General features: G+C 33.6%; 5 protein-coding genes and 1 pseudogene across 5 annotated transcripts in view; 1 reads left to right on the forward strand and 5 right to left on the reverse strand.

Annotated features, from left to right (window-relative positions):
* Positions 1–2050: 2050 nt before the first annotated feature.
* On the reverse strand, positions 2051–4857 carry LOC146539338 (retinol dehydrogenase 11-like). The gene has a single exon (XM_085184958.1). The coding sequence runs from the start codon at positions 3142–3144 to the stop codon at positions 2194–2196; it is 951 nt and encodes a 316-aa protein (XP_085041084.1). The 5' UTR covers positions 3145–4857; the 3' UTR covers positions 2051–2193.
* A 736-nt stretch (positions 4858–5593) lies between these two features.
* Positions 5594–6781, reverse strand: LOC146539339 (retinol dehydrogenase 11-like). Its single transcript, XM_085185017.1, has one exon. It carries the CDS (start codon positions 6695–6697, stop codon positions 5804–5806), a length of 894 nt encoding a protein of 297 aa, XP_085041143.1. The 5' UTR covers positions 6698–6781; the 3' UTR covers positions 5594–5803.
* Positions 6782–10995: 4214 nt separating this feature from the next.
* Positions 10996–12162, reverse strand: LOC146539340 (retinol dehydrogenase 11 pseudogene; annotated as a pseudogene).
* A 723-nt stretch (positions 12163–12885) lies between these two features.
* ninaG (neither inactivation nor afterpotential protein G) lies at positions 12886–18804 on the reverse strand. Its single transcript, XM_085208095.1, has 11 exons — positions 18633–18804; positions 17969–18171; positions 17468–17686; positions 16950–17162; positions 16468–16631; positions 16087–16247; positions 15678–15799; positions 14961–15144; positions 14281–14425; positions 13315–13482; positions 12886–13044 (listed from the first exon to the last, which is right to left on the reverse strand). Exons 1-11 carry the CDS (start codon positions 18757–18759, stop codon positions 12906–12908), a joined length of 1845 nt encoding a protein of 614 aa, XP_085064221.1. The 5' UTR covers positions 18760–18804; the 3' UTR covers positions 12886–12905.
* A 1555-nt stretch (positions 18805–20359) lies between these two features.
* RpL24-like (ribosomal protein L24-like) lies at positions 20360–21712 on the reverse strand. The gene is made up of 3 exons (XM_085208441.1): positions 21559–21712; positions 21145–21467; positions 20360–20556 (listed from the first exon to the last, which is right to left on the reverse strand). Exons 1-3 carry the CDS (start codon positions 21637–21639, stop codon positions 20391–20393), a joined length of 570 nt encoding a protein of 189 aa, XP_085064567.1. The 5' UTR covers positions 21640–21712; the 3' UTR covers positions 20360–20390.
* A 1915-nt stretch (positions 21713–23627) lies between these two features.
* LOC146539343 (uncharacterized) overlaps positions 23628–26457 on the forward strand; it is a 171107-nt gene continuing 168277 nt past the window's right edge. Inside the window, exon 1 of the mRNA XM_085208257.1 lies at positions 23628–23767. The gene's annotated coding sequence lies outside the window, so the exon portion shown is untranslated. The remainder of the gene's footprint in view (positions 23768–26457) is intronic.

Consider the following 26457-nt stretch of genomic DNA (forward strand, 5'->3'; position numbering starts at 1 on the left):
TTTTGGAGACATGAATGGTTCGTGAATCGTAGAAAAAGTGTATGTTTCAATCAAAAACTACATTAGTTTTGCGCTTACAAATGACTCTAATAAATTTTTATATGTCCCTTACACTATGGGGGGTAGGTTGGGCAATTAAATACAATAACTTTTTGATCGTCATTTCTGTTCAGTACAATAATATTACATAAAATTGTAATACAAATTTTATAAAGAAAACCCTATTTGTTTTATACTCGACGCCTGTAATTTGGACCAAGCGGCCATATTTGCGTAATTCACACGGAAGCGAGATGAGTGTGACTGACATAATGATTTGCGCATTACGAACAAACGGACAGGTGCATTCCTGCCTCCTTACACTGATACATTATTAGTACATCTCAGACTTATATTAAAATAAGCATAGACATATGTAAAATACTAGATAGATATATATATATATATATACTAACGCCTAAAATTACACTAACGAAACCAAGGTGAGAAGAACAACCTTGACACCAAGGTGTACTTGTGTACATGTATGTATATATATTTGTAACGATTTTAAATAAATTTAGGCATTTTTATTAACAAAGGGTATGCAGGAAGAACAAGATGATGCCTACATAATAGTTTTAGCTTTACGTTGTGCTCTATATATAGTAGGTAAGAAGGAACCTGTGCTCTCATTCCCCATACACCCCTCAATTTTTAATTGTTAACTGGAAGTACATAACTTTATTTTCCACTTATCGATCGATAAGTCTAAAGTCTTTAGTAAAGTTTAATATGGCTCTTTACACCCATGTACTCGTAGTTTTCATATAAAGCGCTAAATATATGTAAGAAATATTTTATATTTTTTTTACGATATTTTCATTTTTACTTTTGTTAACCAATTCTTGTTTAAGAATCAAGAGGTTCTAGTTTCGTAAGTTAAAATCTTAATATTTTTCTCAGGCCATCGCGGGGGCCACTGTGCCATGGTTGCTAAAGTGGAATGTCATGATTTTAGCTGCCATCTGACAAAGGAGTTCTTTGGGATGTGTAGGCGAGCGAGTAGTAAGACAGGATTTATTAAATCTCTGCAGGAACGGAAAAAATAAAATTTTATGTTTTATAGTTCAAGCAAAGGAAATTAAAGATGTCCAATAATATACCTTAATCATTTACGTATGGTTTCGCGCAAGGTGAAGGTGAGGGTAACTGCTACTTAGAACATAATTTACAGCTTACAACACATGTACATTGTATAACCTCGGTCTGTTAATTAAAGAAAGGCGAATTACGAAATATCCTTTTTTGTAACCAGTGCTAGAAGTAACCATATAATTAAACAATTTTAATTCACTTTTCTCTAAAGTGAAAAATGGTGTGACCTATCACTAAATTACGTAAAAATAAATTATATTTAAATGTAATAAAAGTTGAAAAATAAATTGTTAGTGAAAAAGCTTTATTTACATATATGATATTAGTATTTTTCTGCGGCTTTGCTGCCATAAATGTCTAAGAATTGTATATAATTTCAGTATATAACTCATTGTAAGTGTCCGAGGTAAGTCGCGGGTACAGTAGATTACATCGAGACGAGTAACGTGACGACAATATTTGTTGTTTGACGACGATATTTGGGGAATGAATGGTATCTTAACTAGGCTTCCTCTGCCGACCCTGCTGTGTGCAGGATACAGCATGATGCATAAAAACACCAAAAGTACCTATTTCCCGAGATTGTACGTTTTAACTGAATAAACTCTTCAGAAATAGAATATTACTATAGATATCTCATTGATGCATCTAGAGATTCTTAGTAATTATTATCCTTGATCTGGTTAAGTAATTTATGCTGGTGGAATGTTGCATACACACACACTAAAAAGTTATTGTAATAACTTATACAATATAATGAAAAAATGATGTGAATTAATTATGTGAATCATATTGCATGCACATAAGATAATTTTAACATTATACGTTTACCTAATGAGTATTTTTCATTCCTGTGTGTCCATAACACTTTAAAAATGTAAAAAAACTTTTACTTGTTTTAAATCTTTAATAATATAAATATAAATAAACTATCTTAGCTTTTGTACATAATATTCTCTATAAATCATAAAATTGGGCAAAATGTAGGCAAAACAACAAATAATTTTATATAAGAAATAGAAATTATTATTTATTAATTGACTAGCATTATCTAAACTACCTAAATGTGTCATAGAAATTATTATTATAAAAATAAATATTTTCCCAGTCTTCATCAGGAGTGATGCCGACCAACCTTTTAGATTCTTTCCACAATCTTCTAGTTAAAACAGTATCATTGGCAAACCAGGTACTGTAAAATTCTGCACAATCACGAAAATGCTTTCCACCAGACTCCTTCACTCGAGGGTCAACAGCTAAGAACACAGGCATTGTTGCAACTCTATGTAAAGGCCTACCAAATATTGTAAGAGCCGTGTTAAAAAATGTCTTCCATAAAGTACTGTTATAATGTCTAAAAAATTCCGATTTGCCTAATCCTGGATCCATACTGTAAACGCTCACACCACTATCTTTAATTCTTTTGTCCATTTCTATTGTAAATAACACGTCTGCCAATTTCGCGTTGCAATAAATTCCGAAATTTGAATATCTTCCCACATCATTCATATGATCTATTTCAATTTTTCCCAAAATAAGAGCTAAAGATGACACATTTATAACTCTGCTGGGTGCTGAAGCTTTCATTAATGGAAAAAGCAGGAATGTTAATAAGAAAGCTCCAAAGTAATTAACTTGCATCATGAGATGTAAGTTATCAGCTGTCAATCGGTCTTCTAGTCCAATAGCACCAATATTATTGATCAAAATGTCTAGTCGTGGCTCGAACGTGTTGATATCATTTGCAAAACTCCTAATTGATTTAAGAGATTCAAAATCCATCGTCCTGGTGACTACATCAGTGTTTCCTGAGCTTTTAATAATGTCGTTTTGTGCGTTTAATAGTTTTTCAGGGCTACGACTGGCTATAATGACTCTTGCTCCTCGTTTTGACAGATTCTTGGCCACTTCTAGTCCAGTCCCTGATGTGGCACCAGTAACAAGTGCCACCTTACCGTCCAATCGTATATCATTTTCACAATTTGTAAAATCGTCTAAGATTCGCATAACGAAAATATAACTAACTATCAGTGTGGTTTAACAGACAGCAATTTTAAAACTGATCTACCTTCAGTTTTAATACCAAGGTAATAAGCAAAGAAGGTCAATGATACGCTTTATATGTTTAGGTGCATGAACATTAGACAACTTGTTTCATTTTTATTTATCAATTCTTATCGAGACTCATGTGAACGTATCGATATAGTATTTAATATATTATGATTTATTTAAAAAGTTAAGCTTAACATGAGTAGAATTTTGTTTGGAATACATCATGTTTTCATATCTTACTACTACTATAATTTTTAACCGACTTCTGTAAGAAAAGGTGGTTATCAATTCGACTGTATTTTTTTTTTAGTATTATTTTAGTAATTTACATAAAAAATAATATAAAATAATCTTTTGTATTCTTTTATATTTCTATTGTATTTTCCATTGTCAGAAAGGTTTTTAATTTTCCTAAGTAACAAGTAGGTAGATGAATAAATACAATATAATATAATATAAAATACAAATATAGTTCGAGAACCTTTAATAAGTTCTCCAACTATATTTATAAAATACATTGGACTTTAATAGAGATACGTCACAAAGTTAGCTACTTTACGTAACAAGCTAGTGTGGATATAAATGTAGCTTGAAGGTAACACGAAGAAAAGAACTTGTCCATTAAGGAAAATGAAGTAATTATTATAAAATTAAAGATATTAGTTTTGAACTCTACATTATATATCTATTTATAATATCGTTATTTTCTTAGTTTTTAAGTAAAATAAATTTATGGATCCCCCGCAAAAAATACAGGGAACATGGAGAAAGACACTCCACCAGTCTGGGGACATGGGGGAGAGAATATTTTTTTATAATTATATCAAATAATATAGCCCATGTTTCCAAGCTGCCTCTACTTCCCCTATGTATTATTACGTACTTACTAAAACGGAGCGTAATATATTCGGTCGGTTAATACTAATAGCACTTATTACAACACTAGTGTAAAACTAAATTTGATAATCTGCCTAATATATACATTTGCCTACCTGTCTAAATTACATTTCGTCTGCTTTTATTTTTGTGCAATTCTTTATAGTTACTTAGATGAAGCCATTATTGAAACATACAAACAGCAGAGTAGGCAGAAAGACCTAGTGTTAAGACACTCCGTTTCCTAATTTCCGCTGAATTGTAGAGGCATTGCGTGTTGAGTGGCGGAACTCAACGCCGCTCTTTGCCTCGACACCATAACGAAGAAATGAAATTATAAATTTAAATAAGTATTACATTTCATCGAGTGGAGATCGAACCCACAACCAGTAGCGTTTAAAGATACAGTCTTGTGCCCCTGCGCCATGACTGGCCTCAAGCAATTATTGTACAGCTATAAAATGTGTAGATATATGACCTTGCCAGTTTTACAAGATCTGTACAAGATTACTTTTGTATCATTTTACTCTTTGAGAATGTTATTATAGAGGTATTTTTTTATTTTTATTGTACTGAGTCTGAGGGTTGTGCGTTCAATTCCGACTAGGGAGAATAAATTATTTTCATGAAAGAATACAGTTCTTCGTTGAGTTCCGCTACTAAACACACAATGTCCCTGTCCCGCTTCTGAGCAAGATATTAATATTTTTTAAAAATATTTTTAGTCGCAACAAGTTAATTTGATATTTTTCAACAAATCGAATTTTCAACTATGCTCTGCTGGCATTTTTACAGGAGTTCTAGTTTTATAATTGACTTTTTATAATAGAACTACTCATATTCTTGTAGAAATCAAAGAGTTCCCGAGTAAAAATTAAAATGGAAAATTATTTAGTACTTTTACATATGAAGAGTTAAAATAGACATTTTTCAATATTTCATACATTAAACTATGCTCTGCTGGCAGTTTTTTCAGAATTCTGGTTTTCTTTCAGGCTAAATATCGTAGAACTACTTATATTGTATTGTAAAATAAAGAGTTCTCGCGTCTGAGTATCATTTTATTAATTTTAAAAATTACTTTACCTTTCGAACTATTTTCGAAACGAACGTTCTTTTTTTTCTGTTTAAAAATTTCTTTCTTCGTGAAATTAACAGAACTATTGTTAAAAATGATCAGGAACTATTTTATTCATCCCTAGGAGTGCAGATCTCGCCCCAATTTTTATTTGCAAAAAAATGATCTGCCAAGGGAAGTTAGCAGATCATTTTTTTACATAACTTTTTCAGGGGTAAAAACGACAGAACTATTTATAAAACCTATCAGGAACTGTAGAACTCAGGTGCATGCGAAGAGAACTCCATTTTTTTTTGATCTGCTGGACAATGCTCTGCTAAGTTCACAGACATCCAACGGAATTCATCCGACTATAAATAAAAGAAGAGTGAAAGGATTATATTACTACTAAAGGATTTTTTGCTTACTATAATAAAGAAACCCGAAGAAATGTCGCGATTAAAACATATGTTATGAATATACAATATTTTTAATCACAATATTATGTTTGGTACTTTTTATGGCTACGTTAAGTCTACACTAAAATTATTACACAAAGATATTTTTAAACATTATTTCATGTTATATGTCTTAAGGATATCTTTTTATTACTTTACGTAATATATGTACATCATATAAATGTAAAGATTGAATTTATTTGTTAAAAGCATTTATAAAACCTTAAATCTCATTCTCCCAATCTTCCTCTGCTGTTATATTTAAGATTCCTTTCGACCTTTCCGAAAGCTCTTTTGTAAGCTGCCGCTCACTGACCAACCAATGGTTAATCCAAGTTTTACAAAACTTATAGTGTTTTCCACTCACAGTCTCTAATGCAGGATCTGCTGCTAGCACTGTTATTTGTTTTCCAACTTCTTCTTTCGGCTGTCCTATCATATCTATAAACAATTGAGAAATATTTCTAACTAAATTTGGAAGATTTTCTAATATATTTGTATCACGCACTACGAATGGATCAAAAGTATTTGCTGTTACACCGGTACCCTTTAATCTACGATCCAACTCCGCATTAAACAAAGTTACGGCTAATTTAGAATTCGCCGTTTCTTCAATCAGGTTATACCTTCCAACATCGTTCCAATGGGCAAAATCTAAATGTCCTATGTACATTGATGAAGCAGAACTGTTAATTATTCTGCTAGGTGCGGAGCTCTTGAGTAAAGGCAGCAATAGATACGTGAGAAGAAATGCTCCGAAATAGTTTACTTGCATTGTCAGATTAATTCCATCGGCGGTGAGCTTGTCTGGTAAGGCGACAGCACCCGCGTTGTTGATAAGAACATCTAGTCTTTCTTCAGTTTGAAGAGTATTAGTGGCGAAATTTCTAACAGATTGTACTGAAGCTAAGTCAAGTAATCTATAACTAATGTTTTTATTTCCAGTAATTTGTTCTATTCGATCTCTTGCTCTGCTCAGTTTTGTTTCGTTGCGACTGGCTATGATGACTCTGGCTCCTTTGCGAGCTATGCTTTTGGCTGCTTCGTATCCCATCCCAGTGCTGCCACCAGTTACGATGACCACTTTGCCATCGAGACGTGCACTTGTTTCACACATTGTTCACTTTGATTTTAAATTAATGTGACAATATAATCAGGTCAACGTCTACAAAGACACTAAAGGCTAAAAGGAAGTTGAACCATAAACGTGTTCTGCAACGTTATTTGATATTATTATTATTTTATATCGGTATTTAATTGTCTTGTAGATATTACTATTGAGTACTCACAATTTTCTCACTTTGTTATAATTATTAATTATATTTATTCTATATATCATGTAAAAATATATTGCTTCTTTTTCGTTGAAGGTGTTAAATGTGTCTTTTGCTATGTAGTATTTAAAATTCAAAGTTGAAAATAAATTCTTTAAAAATTACTATTTAGTTTTTTTATATTTTAATAAAATAAATTTAATTTATACATACGAAATGGAAATGGTAACAGTAGTAATATAGGAAGCTTATCTAGTAAAAGTAGTGGTCCTTGCTCCACCCTCTGTATATAGCAGATATCATAAAACTGTGTTAAAAACTTAAGTGTACTGTTATTATTTAACTTATGTAAAATAATATATTTTCTCTTAATTTCAACGTGACATAGTTCAACACGTGACAGCAATAGTCCCGTATTATAATATTTTTCGAACGTGAGGTTAAGGCCGTTAGCCCTATAGGCTTTAAGAGCGACAACGAGTGGAGTGGCAAAACTCTGTCGCAGATTTAGTGTTAAGATTCTATTTTCTATAGTGGTTTTTGAACGTAAAAAATATTATAACTTAGTAGGAGCAAGAACACTTCCTCATACGTTTTTAGTCTGTGATAAGAATTTCAATTTGTATTGTTAATTTGCAATTGTAAATGAATTAAGGAAAAAAATAAATAAATATTTATTTAATATATTTACTATATAAAATCTATTTAAAAGATAGTTTTTGTAGTAGGAACTAAGTTAATTTATGTACGTACTTAGGATCTGTAGAGTTAGCCTTCATTATAAAAGTATGATGTATTTGTAATAAATTTATTAAAATGAGCCCGTCCTGACGCAGCAGTAAAGCTTTTCACTGACGTAAACGTGATGGTTGTGGGTTTTGATTCCCACTTACTAAAATGGATTATTTTCTTTTCGTTCGTTCATTCGTTCTAGTAACACAAAAGTACGGCGACGGCGTATAGTCCCGCCACCGCGCAAAATCAATTTTTCAGTCAACTTTTCACAGGAGAATTGAAGGAAAGATTAAATTTACCTATCATACAAATTGCTAGCGATGCTAGTAAATGGATAAAAAAATATTTATTGTTATCCTTCAGTCTTTTGCTTAGTTATAGGTACATTCGTAAACTTATTCATAGCGCAGCTTGTTTAGAAGCGGGCGATACTTTACGTATTAAATAATGTCGGTTGGATTACTGTGCTTAATTATGTTTGCGCTCTCGGGTGTAATATTTAAATTATTATTTTTGTATGTATTATAAATAGTATAATTTGTAACAATAGCTCAGCTTCACGTTGTGTCTCGCACACAACACTAGCAGGGTAGACAGAGGGTATACCCCTCCATTCGCCACTTTCGAATTTACGTGATTTTTTTACGAATCTTTTGAGGCCCTGCGTATTTAGTGGTGGAACTAAAACTGGAGTGCCTTGCTGTCAGAAAGAGAAATCCACGAATGACTATAGTTTAATGAAGACTATAGTTTATTAAAAGATTATAATTTAATTCATAATTTCATTAACTATAGAGAATGCGCCAGACGCAATCAGTGAGCATCGACTCGTGCGTGTTGAAATAAATAAAATAAGCAGGAAACTGATAATTCTGTATCGAGAAACCTTTTGTTTCAATTAAGGCTAGCCTTTTATATTTTTTTTCTAAGGCACAATATTATTCTTTTCTTTTTGGTTGTTTTATAAATCAACAAATATGACGAGAAACTCAGGCGTCATTTTATTTGACAATGATATCTTGTGTTATTTTATTCTGGCAATAAAAAAAAAATGTTAGTTTTTACTATTGTTTACTGTTTCTTAATATGACTGACGCTGATTGCATCTGTGATGCCTACTGGAACGTGGCGAGCAATTATTTTACAGTGCACATTTGCTTTGTTTTGTTTGCTTTAGTTTCAGACAGTTTTCATATTTAATAACATGACATTGACTGTGAATGTGAGGCATACTTGTATGTAGGTACAGATTTATTAATAAAAGTGAAAAGACGCAGGCGGGAGACTTTATTAGTCTTTTATTTTATTAATTATATTTAAATGTGAGATTGTATTGTTTCTGGTTAGACTCAACTAGTAGGAACGTACCTCTATACTTAAGTAAGATATACAACTAGGCTTATAATTATATTAAAAATTAGCTTCATGCTGTATCGTAGGGTAGGGTAGGCAGATGAACAGGGTAGGCAGAGGAAACCTAGTGCTAAGACACTCCGTTTCCCACTTTCACCCGAATACTGGAGGCATAGCGTATTTAGTGGTGGAACTCAACGCCGAGTTTTACCTCGACACCGCACCGGAGCGAAGAAATGAAAATATAAATTAAAATAAATATTTTACTTCCTCGAGTAGAGATCGAACCCAGAACCGTCGCGTTACAGTCACACCCTTGTGCCGCTACGCCACGACGGCCTTAAAACTTAACAAATAAAATGTATAAGTATGTTTTGTTTACGTGCGGCGGTGTTATAACTTTGGTATTATTGAAATAATACTTATTAATTCTCACTCACTAATGTAAATATAAGCGTCCACGTGATAATGTATCATTATATACGTATTTATTACCTCAATAATCATCTATATATAAAACAGTAAACAAAATGTGTTTGTTCATTGATTTTAATGATGTAGGGGCACGTAAAACATTAAAAGAACATGATTTTTTGTCTGTTCGTCCCATTTTCTAAATATATTTAAAATTGAAGATTTGCAGCATGTGATGAACAATCAGATATGTTGTTCGATGATCAGATGTTGCAAACGGCGGACTGATAAGTCCTCCTAAACTATAGTTTAAAATCAAGAAATGCAATGCAACTTGATAGGCAATTTCAAAAGAAGATTTGATAAAGGTTAAGTAAGGAAAGGGCACATTAGATAAGGTTATCTATAAGGTGGGCAGTTTTGTGTTGGCAAAAAATATTGAAAAGTGAGGCCGTTATAGTGCAGTGAGACACCGTGTCAATTTAAACGGGATGATTGTTACTTCGATTTCAAATATCATTGTATTCCACCCATTTTAGAACAGTACAAAAATGGTCGTGGTGGTGGTCGTAGTGGTTCTAAGCGGACGAAGTCGTAAGCTGTCATTAGTATTATAATGTAACCAAAATTAGTGACCTCGACTTTTTTTACTACCTGTCCGCTTCGCGAGGAATACCCCGCCCCATACGTACATTGTATATTGTACAACCTGTCTGTTTATATTAAGGAAAAGCAATTAAAAAATATGTATAATTATATTTCTTGTCTTTAGTTCTTGTAATAATTGTACAATTTATATTTATGCTATTTCTTTTTTTTATTAACTGATGTTTTTTTTTTTTCTTTTTTTTTTTTTTTTTTATTTTAAAAACTACATTTACGCATTGTTGCCAGTGCCTTTTTTATTTTAAGAAAGTTCTTTTAATGTGGCGTACTTAATTTTGGGACAATTTAAACTGTACTTATATCTAGATCTTACACCAGAGGGGTTGGATGAGACCCCTACCGACAATCTTTCTTTTTTTTTTTTTTTACATATATTATTATTGTACATTTCATATATAATTGTCTTTTATACAATTATTTTATACAGTATAGTATGCCTCTATGCCTCTATCACCCTATCGTCTCTTTGTGACATTGCCCCTTTTAGGTTCGCCTCCACCACCTCCGTAAATGAAGCGCCCACCGCTCGGCTATTAACTGATATTTACATATATAAAACGGAGTCTCTTCTAACACAAATATTTTTTGGCTTACCCACTAAATATAAAATAATTTATAAATAAAGGCAAGTTCTTATTAATATAATAAATAGAAAGTATCCTCCTGCATATAGCAGGGTGAGCAGAGGGAATCTGGGAACCTAGAGTTAAGATACTCGGTACCCCATTAAGACCCCTTTCGCGTCTAGTAGAAAATGCCTTTTAGTAATTGCGTACAATATTAAATAACTGTTCTATTTTATTACATTAAAATTAAAAAATATATAGTTTTGTGTTTCTACAAGCAATGTGTATTATATTGAAAGATTTATTCAGCTTTGGGAAAAAAACAAAACCTATGGATAAAATGATCGTATCTACAAATGATTAAAATCTGCATTTTTTAAAGTTTAGTATAAAAATTAAACAAACTCTACAAAATAAAAATATATTTTATTAATAGATATATAAAAATCAACTGTAATACTGTGTACATTCTTATAAACGATAGTCGATCATCCATATGGATATTGTTACATATTCTTATGAATTTTCCCAGTCCTCGTCAGGAGTAATACCGACCAACCTTTTAGACTCCTCCCACAATCTGCGAGACAGAACAGTATCATTGGCAAACCAGCTACTGTAAAATTCTGCACAATCACGAAAATGCTTTCCACTAGACTCCTTCACTCGAGGATCAACAGCTAAGAACACAGGCATTGTTGCAACTCTATGTAGAGGCCTGCCAACTATTGATAAACCTGTGTTAAAAAACTTTTTTAAAGAGGTATTATTGTAATATCTGAAAAATTCTGATTTTGCTAAACCTGGATCCATACTGTAAACATTCACTCCACTGCCTTTAATCCTTTTATCCATTTCTACTGTAAACAACACATCCGCTAACTTAGAATTACAGTAAAGTCCAAAATTAGAATACCTTCCCACATCATTCATATGGTCTATGTCAATGTATCCTAAAATAAGAGATATAGATGACACATTTACAACTCTACTTGGTGCAGAGGCTTTCATTAGTGGGAAAAGGAGGAATGTTAATAAGAAAGCTCCAAAATAATTAACTTGCATCATGAGGTGTAAGTTATCAGCGGTCAGTCGGTCTTCTAGTCCAATAGCACCAATATTATTGATTAAAATGTCAAGTCTTGGCTCCAACGTGTTAATATCATTAGCGAAATTCCGAATCGAATTAAGAGATACAAAATCCATCGTCCCGGTGACTACATTATTGTTTCCTGAACTTTTTATAATGTCATTTTTTGCATTTTCTAGTTTTTCAGAACTACGACTGGCTATGATGACTTTTGCTCCACGTTTTGCCAGATTCTTTGCCACTTCCAGTCCCGTCCCTGCGGTAGCACCCGTGACAATGGCCACTTTGCCATCCAATCGTACATCATTTTCACAATTTGTAAAATCGTCTAAGATTGGCATTGTGAAAATGTGCTGCGGTGCGGTTCTACAGAGAGCAAGTTTAGAACTGAACTACCTTTAACGTTAACACCAATTTAGTAAAGCAAAAAAGGTCCTTGATTCGCTTTGTGTTTAAAAAATGATTAGAGTCTATACTTGGTTTATTATTTATGCTGTGATTGTTACTCAAGATATTAGTGTACATAGTAATCTATAATGGTTTATTTGGTTAACCTAAAATAAACTTAAGTGTTCTTGTCATTTATAACGTAGTTTATTAAATTATTTAAGTTTTGTACATTTTCCATTAAATGCACTTTGATGTAATATTATAAAGTAAGTAAAAAGTTTTTTTTAGCAATAAAGTAGGTACATAAAGACAATTTATTTCGCCATAATACGAGATATTTAAATGTTATCCCTACATCTATATCTTAATCATAGTTGAAAGTAACCACGTCACTTCACGTTGTATCCCGCACACAAAGGTAGGCAGAGGGAACCTAGTCTTAAGACACTCTGTTCCCCGCTTTCCCCCGAATTTTGGAGGCTTTTATATATAAAACGAGGGAGCAAAAATATAAAACTATATTTGCCGCTCCTCCTCTAAAATCTGCCGCCTTAGGCTCTAGCTTACTAAGCCTGCTGGTAAACAGTTGCCTTGGAAAAAGGGACAAGACGTCATTTTAACAAGATCTCTCTTCTTTTCCATGTCCATATTTTCTTTTCTCTTTGCCAAATATATTTGACTCGAAGTTGAATGACTCGAAGTTGCCAAGAAATTCAACTATTAAAAGACGTATGAAGTTAAAAAAATCTTATACCACCAATATTTGGTGGCACTAATACTATGATAACCTACGTATTTCTTAAAGAAATAAAACAACTTAACTATATATATATTTATTTATGTAATTAAAGGAGAGTTTCGTATTAGATCCGCCGCTTTTTCCGCCATAGCAACTATGACAGAATTGGGATATAGCGATATTGGAGAAGGGAACACACTGGCGTCCATGATTCGTAAGCCTTGGACGTCTTTGACCCTGAAATGAGGAATTTATGTTTCAATTTTTCGCAATTAATGGTTTTATCATAATTTATAACATTAGATAACATTAATCTATCATAACACTAGGTCCCTTCTGCCTACACTGCTACATAAGGGAAACATCGTGAGACTGAAAGTAAAATATATAAAATAAACACAAAATACAAAAGAAAAGTTAAACCAAAGCTATTAGTTCTATGAGCAACTACGTGTTTTACATGTTTACTTAAAATTCAAAAGAAAAGAGGGTTATAGATAAACAAACCTGAGTTCACTGTCAACGACTTGTCCTCCAGCGCAGGTGCCGGCTGCGTGGTGTCCAGTGACAGCGACTTCTCTTAACAAACACTCTAGGTATACGTCGGGAGGACTATGAACTTTTGGTTTTGGTTTTGGAACCTCCTTTATGGGTTTACTCAATTGTTTCTTTCCTCTGAAAAAAAATATATTTCCTATGTAAAAAGATCAGCTTAAATTGTTGATGTTTGTTTTAATTCTGCACAAAAAATAATAATATATATTTAATATGTGCATACGTACTATAATATTTTTTTTTTAGTCAGACATACAAGGTTAAAATAAATTAAGTACGTATCAAGTTTTTTTAGCTTCACTCTTAATACCGCTTGTAGCATGGTTGAATAACCACGGTACAAGTGGTATTTTCGCGGTAATTTCTAGAAATAAAGATAGAAATAAATAGAAATAAAGATATCAATCAAAGCCGCGTGGGATCCAATCGTACAGCCTACAACCACGGTTGATGCTGTTATACGTTTTAAGCGATAAGCCCTATAGATTATCGCTGTACATGTTAAAAAAACCCTAAAAACAACAAAAGCACTAGATACGCAAAAAAAAAAGTCTAGTGTTATGTTACACAATACACAATAGTAGTTAATAAAATTATAATTAACGAAAAAAAACGATGTTCTTTTTTGAGGTCAAAACAGAATGGCCATGTTAAGTATTACATATCTTTTCTCCTTTAACGTAAATTTTAAACTTTATGTGTACTCAATATGAGGCCAGTCGTGGTGTACGGGTACAAGCGTGCGACTGTACAGTGCGTCGGCCACTCAACACGCAATGCTTCCAGAAATCAGGGGAAAGTGGGGAACGGAAAACTTAATTGGAAGGAGTATCTAAACACTAGGTTCCCAGGTTCCTGTTCCTAGATTCCCAGCTATTCTCTGCCTACCGCGTGAAAAAGAAGTGTAATCAAGTTTACTTTTTCCTGCGCCGAACCAGTCCCATTTGGTCGAGTTTTGTGTAGTTCCAGAAGGTGAGACATCGTTCTGGTCTCGGCCAATGGATTCTTGCGCCTATATCTTGAAACGGTTTGGTTGATAGTAGTCTCTCCGCTCGTCTGATTGCTGAAAGATATATATCACATTCACTAATTTGAAATAAATTGATGCCTTTTAGTAAATAGCATAAAAAAATATGTTTTATGTTTTTGACTGTCACGTTGATTAAATAAGAAAGAAAACGAGTTTTATACTAAACTTTACAACCAGTCGTGGGTTTCATTGTCAGTAAGGATAGACCATTGTATGATGAGAATGATTATCTAATATACCTATCTGGATTTTTATCTATCTATATTTATAGGTTACTAAGGCTTTTATTTAGCTTTGTTCGAGGGTAGACGATCGCATACTTATAACTACAAATATTATTAATATTATAAATATTATTGCAAATAATCTAAAAGAAAAACGTCTTAATTCCGCCACTCAACTCGTAATGCCTTCAAATTTCATTGGAATTCCTAATGGGAACGGAGGGTCTTAACTAGGTTCCGAGATTCCTTCTGCCTACCCTGCCATAATCAAGGTTACAGCTTGAAGCTAAATGCAGCATTCAAAAACTAAATTCCTACATTTACCTACTCATACATAAACTAACCTTTTATCATACATTTAACATCATAATCCCGATGTAAGTAATTAGGGTCGACTACCACCGGGACAGTGGTGCTGGAGTCCTTCAGCGTGACAGTGCCCCTGCTCTTCGGCCGTACGCACGTCGCTAGGAACATGAAGCCCTCTTTGCTGGTGTCGTTGTGAAAAGGGAATGTTTCTCGAAATACCTGTTAATACTCCTCTATATATAGTTAGTTTGTATAAAAAAAATTACTCAGCTTCATGCTGTATCCCGCAAACAGCTGGGTCTGCTGTGGGTGTTAAGTTTGTTCCTCACTTTTCGCCGAATTTTTCAGGGCTGTTGAGTGGGGGAATTCAAGGCCGGGCTTTTGTCTGGTTGCCAGAGCGAAAAATCGAACTTACAACTGTCGCATTACAGTCATACTCTTGTGCCCCTGCGTCACGACGGCTTCAAGATTTTCTCGTTACTTTGTGCTTTTGGTTGTATTTTTGTGGAATATTCTTGTGTTTTGGTTAGCTTCACGCTGTATCCCGCACTTTTTATTTTTTATAGCTTATATTTTTTATAGCTTATATTCAAAGAAGATCCAAATTCATTTATTCTGAATAAAATATATTGAGCCATGATCGTCGTAAGCCTCTCGAATGACTCACTAAGCTCGATATTCAACTTAAAATATTTTTATTATTAAATAATACACAAAAAACATATCTATAAAACATATTTTATTTAGTATACCTTAGACTTGTAGTTAGATAAATCACGTAATAATCTTTCACTGGCTGAGCCCATCGAGAACAGCATTAAAGCCGAAGTATTTCTATACTCCAAGCCGGCGACTGGTGGAAATGCTAGGTAGCCTGCAAAAAAGTTATAAAAATGTTATTAATGTAAAGCAACATTAATATGTTTTGTTTGACAAAAACATGTGGCTTTTACTGCAAAATTTTGTAGGTTTATTGTAGCCTGTACCCATGTATATAAAAAGTAGGTTTTGTTTCTCCCACCAGAAATAAACTTTCCATTTACATAATGTTCATATATTGGTTTGCTTATTGTCCTACTTCTATACCTTGCGACAAACGAGAAGGAAGGTATTTCCCGTACAAAGACTAAAAGTATTTTAAGTAATAATTCTTCATCTTACCGGTTTTATACCAAAAATAATTCACTAAAGTTGAAACACTGAACACTTTGGCTAAAGTGATGCCGATAGGTTTCTTGATGCTGACGTAGAGAGGCATGTTCATGTGGTCGTGGAGATTTCGACCGACACGTTCGTTTTCAGATATAACATCTATCCTGAGCCTGAAGGAAAAAGGCAAAATTACTATTTTAAAAAATGTTTTTCTTTTGCCCGACTGTTAAGGGAGGGTTATTAAAGGAAGTAGATATCTACTTTATCAAGGGGTGTGAGCATTGCGCCATTTTTAGCATGCAACGACTGGAAATGTGCCAAAAACAGAGAGATTCATAAAATTTAAATATACAAAAAATTAAGATTAATATATAATTTCTTTCATAATACCTTTTGATTAAGTTTCTAGGTCCAATCCCCGATAAGATCATCAACTGTGGTGTTTTAACAGCACCAGCGCTGACAATGATCTCCCTCTTAACGAATATGTTGTCCAGATTTCGGTGATCTTGTAGTATGTAGAGAGACGCTGCCTTTTTGTTTACAAATCTAACCTGAAATTAAATTGGTTTTTATTTTTCACTATGTTTGTGTTTGTTAGTCTGTCTGCCTTTTTGCTACTTCAATTTAATTAGTAGTTGGTTGCGGGTTCGATTCTCACTTGAAGCGGTGAATTTTTTTCAATGACCTTTTTTACTTAAACAAAACTTGATGTTGATTTCTGCCACTCAACACAAAATGTAAAAACGAAACGAAAGTAAATAACGCGGTTTCATGGTGTAATGGGCTTGTTGCCTAAAAAATCCATCCATTTCTAGCCATAAGTCAATGCTACAAAGAAAAAAAATTGTTTGAAAAGCTATGAAACTCACCGAAATCGCCTGAGTCTTTAACAGCACATGCAAGTTAGGTCTTCGCAGTGCCGGCTTCAGGTATGCATCAAAAGTTTGGAACCTGTTACCATCTCGAACATTCGCTGTGGCTTTTCTAAATAAAGTATGTTTGTCTGCAATACTTGAAGACGCCTGTTTGAAAACTTTCATCATTTCGTTTTCTTCGTCAATGAGCTTTAACTTCATTGGTGCCTGAAAATTGCATTAAATACTATTAAAATAAATATTAATAAAATAATGCATATTTTTTTTTTGTTGACATTATTTTCAAACACTATAAAGTGTGTGTGTATTTCTTATATTCGGCGATACAATTTGAATGGTTATTAATATAAAACATATTTCTTTTTTCATTTAATTATTCTTTTAAAAAGCTTCTAGTATCATTTTTTACATTCCATAGAATAAAAAAGATGAACATAATGAAAATTCCCCAATTGCGAAAATTCAAAACAAAAAAATTCTCCAAAATTCCCCGAACATTTATGTTTTCTTACCTCAGAACAAAATCCTTTTGGTGGGCAAAAATCAGAATCGAACTCGCTTTTTACAGTTCCAAATGCTTTTAAGAAGTATGGTTTTAAATCTTCTAAGGTCCATCCTTTGAAACCAAGTCTCGACCATCTATTAAAGTCTTCAGGCAAACCAAAACCGTGGAGAAGAAAGTTAATTTGGCTGGACCCTCCTGGACCTTTCCCTCGTGGAATAATTGGAACCTAAAAAGAATATAAAAATAAAAATTAAATTACATACCGCAGGATAGGCAGACGGAACTTAGTGTTAAGACACTCCGTACCCCACTTTCCACCAAATTCTGGAGTGGCGGAACTCACATAGCAGGGTAGGCAGTTTTCGCTGTAAAATTATTGAGGCTTTTTACTATTTGAAATTCGTTATTTGGGAGCTGGTGCCGATTTGGGTTTTTTTAATTATTATTAGTTTATGTTTAACTATTTTTGCATTGGCTGCCACCAAATAAGTTGTAAGTTTTATAATACCTGGTTGTGCAATCCAAAAGATGAATATTTCTGCGAAGTCGCGTGCACTGACCAGTCGTTGTTGCCTTGCTGCGCGGCGGTCGACACTAGCGGTATCTTGGTGAAGTAGCTCATGTGATCTCCAGCTTCCAATAACAATACCTTCAAATTGGGATCTTCTGAGAGCCGGGCCGCGAGCACGCATCCTGCTGTTCCAGCACCAACTGAGCAAATATTTATATCATTACAGTTAATTTCTACTAGTTAAGAGGCATACATCATAATTATAGGCCTCTAGATAAAAAAATGTCTTTTTCGATTGGAATCCACATATAGTAGAATAACATAAAAAAACTTAGTATTTTTAACTGAACGTGAGAAGTTGTCAGAGCGAGGAAATGAAGATAACTCCCTTTTCCGCGTCGGAAATCGAACCTACAACAGTCGCGCTTAAAGTGAGTTGTTGATGCACATTAATAAAATAAAAACCTGGCATACCTATTACGTAAGACTCCAACAGAACTTGTTTCTAAATTTCCCTTCAAAACATTTTTTTTTTAAACTTTTTTTAAACATTTTTGGAAACTTTATTTTAGTTATATATATTCTTAATATCTCTCTCTATCTCAATAAAAAAACTAAAATATAGAGAGAGAAGAGAGCACTGACTACAAAACAATCTTACCGATGATGTAATCATATCTTTTTTCAGGTTTCGAAACAAAACTCGTGTAGACATTTGAGTATTTTTGATATACGACGTAAGACACGACAGCCACTAATGTACTAATTAAGTAAGAGTACACGGCCATTTTGAATGACCAAAGAGAACTGTTACAACGAGGCAGGTGAACAGACTGGGTGCTTAATCCAGACATGCTACCGGTACTAATTGGATTAAACAGGAGTATGAAACCTTTGCCAGTATCTCTGAGAATCTTTTTTTAATTAAAAATTATGTTTAAATAACACATTGGTATTTTATATGTAACTAAATACAATAGATATCGAATTTAATTTAAAGGTATTTTTTAGCTTCGCCTTGTATCCCGCACATAGCAGGTTCGCAAAACCTGGAAAACTAGTGTTAACACTCCGTTACCCATTTGGAGGCATTGCGTGTTGAGTGGTGGAATTCAACCATGGATGGAAACCAGAGCGAGAAAACGCTATTTCATTTCCTCGAGTGGTAATCGAAGATAAAAGACTGCTTACAAACAATAAAGTAAAATAATGTTTTTTTTATAACAAAAAAATAAAAAATTATATTCGAGTTTTCAACCCCTGTCAGTACACCTAAGGGGATTAAGGTATTGGTGGCGCTGGAAATCAATACTTTATTTATATTATCAAGACAATTTTGTTGTTGACGAAATACTAGCAATTTATTAAGCAATAACGAATAAATAAACATTTTAGGTTCCCAGTAGGAATTGAAGGAAAAAAAGGTAGGTAAGTATCTATAGCATGCTATGAGTTTGGCTTCAAATCTTTAATGGGGACGAGGTTGTATGACAAAATATTTTCCTCGATTTCATCATATTTATTGGCTTATACGTAATATAAATGCGCCAAAGTTAATTTTACAACTTTGGCGGTAAATTAAATATTGTCGTATGTTAATGCATTTTTGTGATAATATAGCAGTGTTTTTTGTTATAATATAACCACATATAGCAGAGTAGGCAGAGGGAATCTGATAATCTTGTATCGACACTTCGTTCTCATTGCGGCCCTTCCGTTCCCCACTTTCGGACGTTTTCTGGGGGCATTGCTTGTTGAGTCGTGGCGCAGCGGCACAAGGGTGTGACTGTTACGCGACGGTTGTGGGTTCAATCCCCACTCGAAGGGGTGAAATACTTATTTACGTTTGCATTTCCATTTCTGCGCTCTGGTGTCGAGGTAAAGCGCGGCATTGAGTACTGCCAAATCTTTAGTTTGTTATCTTTAATTTAGAAATGAAAAAAAAACGTTATATTTAATTAAGACAAAATAAAATAAAAAATGTATAGTTTTAAGTAACATAAAAGTATGTGAGGATGAATGTTTGCAGTGGCGTAGTGAGAGGGAGCATCATGCCCCGGGCGCCGCTCTGAAAGGGGCGCGAAATAGTCCGCAAAACTATTTAAACGTACATATGAAATTATATTGTGATGTATGTGTGGGGGGCGCTGCAAAAGTATTTTGCCCCGGGCGCGAGTAAAGCTCACTACGCCACTGCATGTTTGTTCCACTTTCACGTAAAAAATACTAAACAGATTTAGATGAAACTTTATAGTAGCTTATACATCAGAATTACACATAAGCTTCAATTTCCGTAAAGATTTAATATAATTTGGCTATAATATTACAATAAGTTTAAACAGATGATGCATCATTTGGGTTGCTAGTTTCTAAATAAAACGAAAAATATATTAGCGTAAAACTTATATTTCCTAATCTATTACAGTTCCACATCCCCTCCCTCCTCGATCATCTCCCCCACAGCGGGTACCATGACGGGTGCTTCTATCACTTGCTTCCTTCCCTTGGCATCGACAACTTCAATAGTTTCAGGTTCAACTTCCATTTCTTCAGCTTGTTTCTGTTTGAGACCTGCGGCTGGTGATCTGAAAATAAAAAATATATATTAATTTATTATTTGGATATTTAAGTTACAGCATATGCTATGGTTTTAAAAAACCACAGTATTATTTGCTTCTTGGCTGCTTGGTGCTCATTAACTAAGCAGCAAATATAATTCAGTGAGGTGTGTGAAAAATTTAGCATACAAGTATAGCAAAGTATTATACACTGGCAACCGGGCTTTATTAAACTGTGGCTGTACATTCCTGTCAAGGGCCTTTAGATATAAAGACATGAATAAATGCAGATGGTGATAATTTAAAAAATATATATTATTTTTAGTAAAAAAAACTATTGGAATTTTTTAAGAAGTGTGTATTTAAAAAAATCATATTTATTTATTTCCTTCATATATCTATGTTCTTAATTCTTATACGAAAGGTTACAATTACATTTAATAGTAATGAAAATATTGTCTACTACTTATTTGTATATGATTAATTGTGAAATTTCAATGTGGATTGATAAAATGCATAATTGTGAAATTTCAATGTGTATTGAAATTTCACAATTATGCATTAATATATATATGGATTATGCAATTTTAAGTTAAAATTATGAACAAAACATACCTGATAAGAGAGATATCTCTTTGAACTTCTCTGACATCCCTCTGCCACTCTACTTCGCGTCCCTTCCTTAATCGCTGCATAATATAATTATTTGATCTCTTCTGTCTGATTTCCTCTACTTTCTTCATAGCTTCTATGGTCTTTGTCCATAGTTCTCTGTTATATTTCACTGGTGCATGGCGACGTTTCTCAAATTCAAATGATGGGTCAATAGCCAATTCCTTGCCAGCAGTCTTACGGTAAGCTTTGGTCCATTTAGTTTTACGTGGGTTCTTCTTCTTTTTGAACGCTGCATGGCATTTTGATCGGCAAAATCTGAAAATCTGATGATATTACGTACGGTTAACGCAACAGAGAAAATTGTTGAGTAAAACTAATTACTATTAATAAGAATGTTGGTCAATTGATATTTACCTTGCAATCGTTTCTCACAAATTGTATGCCATGGCCAGGATATATCCTGGAGGAGCAGAAATAACAAGTTTCAATACGCATTTTTACACGTGCTGTTTTGATTGTTTGACAGCACGTCAAGAAAGAAAAATGGTCGAACGAAGTGTTGCCAGTTCGTTACAATTACTTTTAAAATATTTATTTCATATAAATAATTATATTGATAACAAAATATATTATCAAATATTGAAATATATATTGTAGTTTAAATTTACAAAAGAAAATCTTTAAATATAAATATTTCTTTACAAAAGATATTTAAAAATACCAGCCAGCGCCATCAATTGGGAAATTGTTGAAAGTAACTACAGCTTTTGCTATTGAACACTAGATGTCGCTAAAACTAAATTTATTTGCATTAAGCCATGAATTTAAATATATGTGCAGGAGAAATAACTTTATCATACTTTTATCAATCCATAAAATTTTAAATAACTTTGTATAGCTACTTCTATTACATGTAGATCAAATGAAAATAAAATTACAATTATTTCGACTATAGCAGTAATACCTAAGAATAATACCACTGTAAGGTGCTATAGTAAACAAAATTATATATTTTTTTATTATTCATCAGTATTAAAATTTCAATTTTGTTTACAATGTTTTTCATAGTATATTTTTCTGTATTGAAATCTAAAACATAATATTCACAAATAAAAAACTATACTAACTATATAACTACCAACAACAAAAAAAGTTCAACAATCAAAAACAATAACCCGACAACATTTTCAACTCCAATAACTAAAAACCACTAGTTAATAGTAAAACGAGTTGGAACACCACAAAGCCGAGCAATCCACCATTTCAGTTGACTGGCCGATTGATAGCCTTCTTAAAATATCGCCGTGTTTACTTCCACCGTTCGAAGTTAAGTGTTTAATTACGTTAGGCATTAAATATACTTAGATATTTATATTTAGATACAAATAATATATAGATCAGAAGTCAGTCGTGGCGCAGGGACACTAGGTTGTGAGTTCGATTCCCGTTCGGGAAATTTAATATTTACTATTTTCATTTCTTCGGCTGTGTGTTGAGTTCGACGCCACTTAATACGTGATGCCTCTAGAATTAGGCGGAAAGTGGGAAGCGGAGTTACTACTTAACATTTTTATACATTTGTTTGTTGTTTATTTGCAAGTTGAATTATTTTTAAAGTTCAAATTGAGAAAACGGAAATGAAAGTAAATTTAATTAAAGATAATGTCCTGATTTCGGAAGGCGGAAAGCGGAAAAGGTTGACACTGGTTTCTCTCTGCAACTATAAAAGATTTTTTCAGTGTGAATTCAATTTTCTTTTATATTTAATATCAATTCGAAAAAGATTGGAATCCACTACCATCTACACATACGAGTACGCGTGAGAATCTAGTTCTGGTATTGTTATACAAATATAATAATTAACAGATAAATAGTGGCGTTTGGTTTGTATCGTGGGATTCTCCAGCGTTCGTTAGAAGAATGTTCGCTACAAAGCCAATTTAAAAAGCCGGTTCCATATTTAGCCTAATTGATATACTTCCTTTGGGCATATTCGAAATTTCTCGTGGTTTCCGTGATAATTATCATCTTGAACGAATTCTGTGGAAATCGTCCAAAGTGGACACCTTTTAATTATTTTCAACTAACATAGGTGTTTTAATTCACATTTTCAGTATTTTAACACAAGCCCTTCCCTTTCTTCTTTCTCTTCTAACTTCAGATAAGTTAAGAAAAAGGGGAAGGGTTGTGTAAAATACTCTCTTCCCCGATATCCGCCACATTTTCAAGACAATATCTGTTGAGTGGCGAAACACAACACCCGGCTTCCTATTTTTACCAGAGCGGGCGAATGAAAAGAATTAATTCCCTCAAGCGGGAATCCCACACCCGTTGTGTTTGCATTCAGGCCCTGTGTCACAACGACTTTCCTATTTACAATCTCATAATTATTTACCAAACTGCTGTGAGGGTAGTTTGATATAATAATTATTTCAACTGACAGACGAATGCCACCTCAGTCTACCACCGCGCGTGACCACTGCTGCAAAGTGTTCGAAACGTGCGTTTCCAAAAATGTATAATCTTAAATATACGCGAATAATCCGATTAAAATAGTTTTATTTAAAATGTGTAATAAGCTGTAGCTGTATCACAACAACAGATTAAGCAGGCAAAACCGCGGGTGAGTCGCTAGTATATACTAATATTATAAGCTAGACACGTTTCAAGTATAAGAGGACTGTATCAGAAGTAAGTAGTTACTATAATAATACAATATTTAGTCTATATACGTTTTAAAAGGTAGCAAGAGGCAGCAGAGGGGCCGCGGGCAGCGTGCTAATTAATTAATTTGTATGGAGTCGGCTCTTTTGGAGCATAATTGTGATTCGGAAGGCATCTCATGTTTACTGAATGTTGAAATAGCTAAGGAAATTGCGTAAACTGATCGTACAACAATATATGTTGTATTTATAAGTAGTACCTTTTGTGTTTTTACATCTTCACTCATACAGCAGGGTAGACAGAGAAACTAGTGTCAAAACACTCCATTACTGGATGATGGCGGAACTTATCGCCGAGCTTTACCTTGTTACCAGAGCAAGGAAAATGAAAATAATTCATTCCCTTGAATGGGAATCGAACCAATAACTGTCGCGTTTACATTGAGACGTTGTGCCGCTGCGCCACTATGGTTTTTATTTTTTACTTTTACGGATTCCTTCGTATATCTTCATATAGCCAGAATAGGTAAAAAAAATAGTGTTACGGCAAATGTCAAACGGAACAGTTCTTCACTTTTCGCCCCATTGACTTTAGACTTTGCGCTTAGGCGTTTACTAGAACAAAGAAGTGAAAATAATTTAAATATAATAATTGCCGTCGTAGAACAGCAGCACAGTGTATGATTGTAAATGCGACGGTTGTAAGTTCGAGTCTCACTCAAAGAAACGAATTAATATTATAATTTCCTGACCATTTTTTCCACATTTCTCGAATTCGGGCAGTACGTGGAGTGTCTTAACACAGGGTTCTCTCTGCCTACTCTTTGCTAGATGGGATGCAGTGCGAAACTCTAAACATTGGCGTATCTAGAGATATTTTCTGGGGGGACTGGACTTTACATTTGAACAGATAATATGTTCGTATAAACGTGTTTTTTTAATTTGAAAATGGTGGGGTGGGCACAGCCCACCCGGCTTCCCTCCTCCAACGCCAATGGCTATAAAACAATAGAACTTAGCTATAGAAAACTAACAATATCATATAATATTAGACGCCCTCAGGTGTTATAGAGACACAGATAGAATATCTATTGACCAATTAAAATGATTATTTAAAACAAATTTGAATATAAAACAACCAGCGCGGTGGTCCATGCATATGTTAATGATGGACATGCATCATTAGAGTGACTTAAGTTATTTGATTAATTTAAGTCTTTAAGTCGTAGTTCTTACTGTTTATCATTAAAATATGTGTTCTTTTTTACTTTCTAATGTTTTTTATCTTAGCATTAGTTTAATAATGATAGAGATTTTTAATTTGTTACTTGTACATGTTAAAAATTGAATTTATTGTTGTGTTCACAAGGGTGTGACTGTAACGCGACGGTTGTGGGTTCGATCCCCACTCGAGGAAGTAAAATATTTATTTACATTTATATTTGCATTTCTTCGCTCTGGTGTTATGCCACTCAATGCGCAATGCCTATAGGATTCGGCAGAAAGTGAGGAACGGAGTTTCTTAAGACAAGGTTCCCTTTGCCTACCCTGCTGTGTGCGGGATACAGCGTGACGCTGATTTGATTTTGATTTTTTTTGGTAAAAAGAACTAACTCTTCGTCGTCACCCAAACATTTTTCGCATTAAAATTTACTCTGAACCGTTAAGTCATTGTAACTTTTAATGTGAAAATTGACAAATTTTTTACATTTGTAGTTTCTAAGATTTCGTGAAGAGTGAATGAGGGAGTGAGTGACCTTACGCTATTATATATTTTATACTTATATAGATATGTTCTTTAACATATTCGTGAGGTGAAAAATACAGTGTCGTTAAAATAATGTAACGAAATGATTACGTTTCTCATGCAGTTGTAATTTGCAATTCAACTTGCATATATGCAAATGTGGGGACGATTTTTTCGTATTGTTTATATTGTAGACTATGAGACGGTTGTTGAAATATGTGTTGTATTGTTGTATGTATCCTTTATGTAGACTAGCAGTGTAAAAAGATTGATATATGCCGTGCTTATACTGTGTATTTAGCCTTCGTGTAGTATTGTAGGCAGGAGGAGCCTAGTGTTAAGACACTGTTCTTCCCACTTTCCCCCAAACTGGAGGCATTGCGTGTTCAGTGAGAAAACTCTACGCCACGCATTGCCTCGATACCACAGCAAACAAATTATAATATTGAATACTTCCTTTGCAAATATTTCCTAGTGTTAAAACAATTTTAGAGGCATTGTGTGTGGCAACTCAATACCACTTTTTTATAAAAGAAGTAAATAAGCAAATAATCACCGCTGCCTCCTAGCTTATGCTTGCATATAAAAACCGCACGTTGCTCTGTCGATAGTGACAAACGAGGTGACATCGAGAGGCGTGACTTACATTACAATTTCCAAAGATTGTATCAAAATATGTAAGCATTTCAAAGAATTACCACCCTTATTTTTATAACACAAAAACTTTAATTCCTTTACAATATTTTAGTGAAAAATTTCATCTGTGTTTCTTGTTGTATTTATAAGAATTTGATTTGGGATGCATTCACAAAGTCCAAATATTGGCGCCGTCTTACCTCCGAGAGGAGTAACGGATAATCTCGACGCGAATGAATGTTTGAAATATATTGTTATATTAAAAAG

Source organism: Heliconius melpomene, chromosome 4 (assembly GCF_056956725.1).
Source record: "Heliconius melpomene rosina isolate 202511_hmr_F chromosome 4, ASM5695672v1, whole genome shotgun sequence".
Classification (NCBI taxonomy): domain Eukaryota; kingdom Metazoa; phylum Arthropoda; class Insecta; order Lepidoptera; family Nymphalidae; genus Heliconius; species Heliconius melpomene.